Source organism: Nicotiana sylvestris, chromosome 6, assembly GCF_000393655.2.
Source record: "Nicotiana sylvestris chromosome 6, ASM39365v2, whole genome shotgun sequence".
Classification (NCBI taxonomy): domain Eukaryota; kingdom Viridiplantae; phylum Streptophyta; class Magnoliopsida; order Solanales; family Solanaceae; genus Nicotiana; species Nicotiana sylvestris.
Window position 1 is genome coordinate 209,832,224 of NC_091062.1, and position 5,970 is coordinate 209,838,193.

At 35.2% G+C, this 5,970-nt stretch overlaps 1 protein-coding gene across 1 annotated transcript; it reads right to left on the reverse strand.

Moving 5' to 3' along the window:
- Nucleotides 1-1,460: 1,460 nt before the first annotated feature.
- Nucleotides 1,461-5,201, reverse strand: LOC104241518 (zinc finger CCCH domain-containing protein 62-like). The gene is made up of 9 exons (XM_009796461.2): nt 4,948-5,201; nt 4,714-4,835; nt 3,890-4,004; nt 3,743-3,804; nt 3,450-3,501; nt 3,152-3,263; nt 2,849-2,947; nt 2,638-2,765; nt 1,461-2,498 (listed from the first exon to the last, which is right to left on the reverse strand). Exons 1-9 carry the CDS (start codon nt 5,115-5,117, stop codon nt 1,748-1,750), a joined length of 1,611 nt encoding a protein of 536 aa, XP_009794763.1. The 5' UTR covers nt 5,118-5,201; the 3' UTR covers nt 1,461-1,747.
- Nucleotides 5,202-5,970: the final 769 nt, after the last annotated feature.

Genomic DNA, 5,970 nt, shown 5'->3' on the forward strand with positions numbered 1-5,970 from the left:
TTAAAAAACTAATTTTAAAAAACTAATTATTTTAATTCGTACGTTAGAAAAAGATAATTAGTTCTTCTCGTCGCAGGGATGAATTCACTAGTTCTCAGATAAGATTAGGAACCTGTTTGTCAGCTGTGGTCGTATGGAATATGCCAAACTATGGAATAATTGGGTACATGTAGGTATTGCTTGTGTCTTTGCATATAAGTTTATTCATATTTGTTATGTATTGCTTTGACTTTGTTTCTTAAATTTAGTAGTATTTGAATCTAGACATTCTTTTTTCACTTTAAGGATGTGTTTGGTACGAAGAAAAATATTTTTTCTATTTTTCTATGTTTTTTTGGCTTAAATATTTTGGAAAATATTTTCCTTATGAATTCATTTTCCTTATCAAGAGAAGGAAAACATTTTCCAAAACTCCTTCTCAACCTTCCCCACCCTCACCAACCCACCCCACCCCCTCTCTCCAAAAAAGTTTTTTTTTTCAAATTTTAGTTTTTCCGTTACCACCCACCCTACTCCCTCCCGCCAAAAAAAAAAATTTACCTTTCTTTTTCAATTTCAAATTTTGATTTTTTCGTTTTTCTGCATCACCCAACCCCCACCCCCTACCTCCTCCCTGCCCCCCCCCCCTCGAAAAAAATATTTTTCACTTTTAGTTTTTTTATTTATCAGTTTAAAGGTTCAACATTTTACAAGTTCCAAAGTTATGAGTTTGGAGGTTTATGTGTTTGGAAGTTTACGTGTTTAGAAATTATAAAGTTTACGGGTTCGAAATTCCGCGGTTTCAAAAGTTTAGCGGTTTGAAAGTTTATGAAATTTGTGGGTTCGGAAGGTTGTTGGTTTGAAAGTTTATGGCTTCATGTTTATTATATCTAAATTATTTATCAATACTCTTGAGAAGTCATTTTCCTTAATTTGCGTACCAAACACCGGAAAATGAATAAAATTAGTACTTGTTTTCCGAGAAAACATTTTCTTGGAAAACATTTTCCGTTATACCAAACACACCCTAAATCTTGTCAATTTCTCCCGTTGAATCCTACAAACCAAAACCTGTCCTAAGTGGATACTGATTTCAACCACCTCGTGATGGATCTAAGACCTTTGAATCACAAAACTTTTATTTGGTGCAAACCTCGCTAGTAAAATTAAGAACAGAACAACAATTCTTAAAGCATCTAAGCTGATCCCAGAATCTGGAGGGCAAAACTTCTGGTGCTAATGTTGGTTGATTTCTGTATGGTTGTCCAAGAAATAACTCAATTGTATCAATTTATGTTACTCAATTGTATCAATTTATCGACGAATTTAGTACTCTTATACTCGTCAACTTACCATATCTCCTATTATTGATTGAACAATATTTCTGCAAGGCATCTAAAATTATCCCAGAATCTGGCAGGCAAAGTCCTGGTGATTTCTATACAGCTGTACTAGAAAATGACAACTCAATTATATCAATTTACTAAGCTTCATTTCCAAATTAATAAAAATTTATGTCATGACAAATTTAGAATTCAGACAATCATAGTGGTCATCAACTTACCACACCTTTTCTATTCAAGCTTGAGACTTCGTTTTGCACATTGCGCAAATAGAAGAAAATGTTTAACAAAATCAGAACAATTTGTTCTTCAATCTTTTTGTGAACAATGAATGGTTCTATCCCTGAGACAAAAGTCTTGTCACCCAAAATAGTGGCTCTGTGAAGATCTCACAAAGCTTACTCGCTGCTCTTTCACTTGAATGTTTAAGTATCTACAGAATCATGCAAGTACCTGCAACTATGACCATAGTAGCATCTTCCTTGAGCATAAAAGCGGCAAGGCCTCTTTTGTTCCTCGTGCTGTCCTTGAAATGGACGCTCCACTGCTCCAGCGTTACACCAACCATTCCTTGCTTGCCAGTGCTCAGTTCTCTGTGGAGATCTATAGTTCATATTTTGTGAATGACTATTGGTATAGGTATGACCATGTCCTCGCAATGGACTTCTACTAGTATTGCAGTTGTTGTAACCCCCATCATGATAGCCCCTCCACATTGGAACATGCGCATTAGAGTTGTGCATTCTTAATGGACTGTTATTGCTGTTCACATAACCTCCATTGTTAGAGCTTCTCCACATTGGCATATGCGTACTGGAGTAAGGCATTCTTAATGGACTCTTTGAAGGATTGGAATTGACGCCATTTCCGAAGCCATTAGTGTTCAGGTTCACATTAGTCAAAGGCTGCCTCTGATGAGGCCTTTCTTCTGGCCAATTTTTTCTAGAGAAGACATTTTCCTGTATGACATTTCTGTATTCCTTTTCATCTTTTTGTCCCTTGTCCACCTCTACCTGAGGCTGATCTGTCGTTTTGACTGAGTTCGTTGGGAGAGAATGCATTGGTTTCCCTTTACTGTGTACTCTGTTGTTTTGGTGTTCTGTGCTTAAGGTATGATGTGGCATCCTACCTTTATTCCCAGCTTCTGTTTTTTTCTCCTTGTAATCCGTGTTTACCCTGGGATATGCAGAGTTACAGTTAAAAGAAACTTCATTTATAGGCATCACTAAAATGATTCAATGTTCAAATCATGTGAAGCTGGTATAGTTCATTCTACCAATCTACTTTTCAGAATGATCCAAAATATTCATGGTACCTATTTTCCGTTCGCATCTTTCGCATTTCCTTTTCTTGGACACGTGCTTCCCTGTTAGACCGAGCAACAGAACCTCTGGTGTGCTTTTCTGATAAAATTTTCTGCCTTTCTGCTTCATTGTCCCATTTCTTCAAATCGAGTATAAGCTTAATTAGCATATGCTACAGGAATAAGCACAAGCAACAGAAATTCTTAGTACTCTTCAGCAAACCTGTCGCAATGTTTTCAATCTATAGAGGTTTCTGCCCTTAATGAGGAGAGGATGCAGTGGAGGCAGCGGTTTCTCCCCTTTACTCCACAATACCTCAACCTGACCAATAGTAAGAAGAATCTTAATATGAAACAAAAAAGATGAAACAATGCAAAAAAGTGTAAATATAATCAAAGAAAAATAAAAAGAACTGAAAACCAAAAAGGTTAGTCACATAATTGTTGTTATCTACAAAGAACTTTAGTTGCAAAAAATAACTTCTCCAGTGCGCTCAATCTAAAATTGATTGCTTTTTAAACTCACCGTAAAGGTATGTTGCTGCTTTTTCGCACCATAGCTCTCTTTCACAATCCGCCCTGCAACTATCCTTGTACCACAGGGAGGACCAGTAGCACTCCTGGATGCAATGCTGAACCTGATGAACCACAATCATGAACCTACTAAGTAAATGCACATATAATACTGCTCCCTCAACAATGTCTAAGAGGGAATTAAAGAGAAGTATACTTGACATCTTCCACAAGCTTTTCAGTCTATAGGTGCATAACGAAGACTAAAAGATGCATACTAGTACAACTTATTAGAGTCAAAAGCATCTTACATTTCATATACATTTTGTTCAAACATAACAACATCCCCAGTGCATGCATCCCCTGCATTATAAAGATAGTATAGATGACAATTAGAATATACAAAAATCCAATTCGTTACTGAACTATACACAAACACAGGGTAAAAGCTATGTTGGTTATAATAACAACAACTTTTCAAGAGATACATACACCTTTCCTTGGCTATCTCGTATGGCTAATGATTGTAGTAGACCTTTGCTACAATAAAACTGTGCGTCCACTTAAACATTTTATTCAAAGAGGGATAAGGAATAATTGGTACCTTTGCAGTTCAATATAAAACTAGACGGGGGATACTTCTCCTCGCCATGACCATCAACGATACTGAAGTACAATAGAACTTGCTTTAGGCATAGTGGTTTGAGAGATAAAAAAGCAAAGCCAGAATAAACACAAAGACGGAAATTACTCAGTATGCTCTTTAATGCGCTGAATTAGTACATCTTTGCTCCCCGTCAATCTCAGCCCATGTTTCCTAAGGTAAACCTTACATTGCTCCACTTTCAATTTCTCAATCTGACCAGCTGCCACCAAGTGAGCAGAGACCAATAAGCTCATACAGAGTAAAAAACAAAATCCTAAATAAAGATACACAATCATTGTAATGTTGCAGAAAATGGGATGATGATCGATACATACAAATTGTAAGTCCTAGAGCTAGCAATGTCGAAAAAATTCTAGTTATCTCATTCTAAAGATTGAATATTTACTTCTTTCTGAAAGAAGGAACTGCAACATTATAGAAAAAAGGTCATATGGTCTTTCTATGTATATACCAATGAAGACAAACTTTTCATGAATAACCATGTCTTTGCAAGGGGTTGTGTCTTAATAGATACAACAACAGCTACACCTCAATCCCAAACACGTTGGGGTTGACTATATGAATTATCAACGATCATGTAAATGCATACTTAAATAAAGAGGCATATACTTAAGAAATTAACTTCCATAAAAAAGGGACTTCTGAAAATACACACTAGACAATCACTCTCTCTACCTCCACAAGGTTGGGGGAGGGAGTAAGGTCAGCGTACATATTACCCTCCCAAGAACTCACAGTGTGAGAATATACTAGGTATGTTGTTGTTGTTGTACACTAAACAACCACTCTGCTGGCTATTAAAGGTGTATTTATTCTACCAATAATCAGCAAAACTTAATGGTCCTAAATATTTATAAGCTACCATATATAGCAAGTAAAAACAAAAGTAATACAAATGTTATTAACACCTTTGATTATTTTCTGAACAGTTTCATAACTTTTCTGATCTTTTTCATCAAGCTCCGGCACCATCTTTTCCACGTCCTGCTCTCCCTCAATGCATTCGTCCATAGCCTTAGAAACATTACGCCTACATGTCGTAACGATATCAAATGTATCTCAAATATCAAACACCTGCACTTATCATTGCCATTTTCGTAAGAAAACCCTAAAAATGGATTTGCAGAATCAAAATATTTTACCTAGCAGACATATCCTTGTATTTGTGTTTTTTGATAGAGAGTTTTGAAAGACTGGATCTTGTCTCCTCAAGAACGTCAAAAGTTGGGTCCTCCTGTGAATCATCGGAATCGTCGTACTCACTGTCGCCGTCTGATAGTACATTATCGTACTGTTGCTGTTCGTAATCCATCTTTTGAGTTGTTGATGATGCTTAGAGCTTTCGTTGTGGCTGGTTTCTGTGATTACGAAATTACCATTCAAATATAAGTTTGAATTCGAAAATATTACCGTTGTTAAGTGGATTGTTTTCCCGAAATTCATACTCCTATTTATAACAAGTTTCGCACAAAAATAAACTTATTTTGAGAAGTGCTTTTATTCAAAAGTGTTTTTCTCAAAATAATTTTGGTTAGAAGCAGTTTGTGTTTGATTAATTAGTTTGAAAAGCACTTCTGCAGCAATTAGTGTTTGACCAAACTTTAAAAAACTGCTTCTAAGTGTATTTTTCTCAAAAATGCTTCTCAAAAAAAATGTTTTTGGCAAAAAAAAAAAAAAAAGTACTTTGGCCAAGCAGGCTATTAGTATTTACTTGTTGATTGGATTGTTCTTCGGAATTTCCGTTTCTAGCAACGATAAAGTTGGTATGGGCCAGAATCTAACCTTTGAAGACTGTACTACTTAGAAGAATTAACCCACATAACAACCGGAAAAGGTTCAAAATGCCCCTAAATTATAAGAAAAGGTTTAAAAAAATCCTTCATCCACCTATTAGGTTAAAAATACCCCTTCATTCACTTTTTTGGTTCACTTATGCCCTTTGATCGTTAGGTCAATGCTAAATTAAAAATAATTATTATTCTTTTTGTAAAGCTTAAAAAAAATATTTGCAAAATATTTTCATTTTTTTAAACGAATGCACCAATAGTCCACTAATTTAGTAAAGTCTTCTTATTTATGTTTTTTAGTTTTTACCAAAAACAATTCAGATTTTACAAAACAATATTTTTTTCCAGTTTTTTTAAAGCATTTTATTTGTAAAAACT

Coding starts and splice junctions, on each gene's coding strand:
- LOC104241518 (XM_009796461.2), bottom strand. CDS start 5,117: ATGGATTACGAACAGCAACAGTACGATAATGTACTATCAGACGGCGAC. Junction 4,005..4,713: donor TGTTCAGAAAATAATCAAAG/GTGTTAATAACA, acceptor ACTTGGTGGCAG/CTGGTCAGATTGAGAAATTG. Junction 2,499..2,637: donor AAGATGCGAACGGAAAATAG/GTACCATGAATA, acceptor TGCATATCCCAG/GGTAAACACGGATTACAAGG.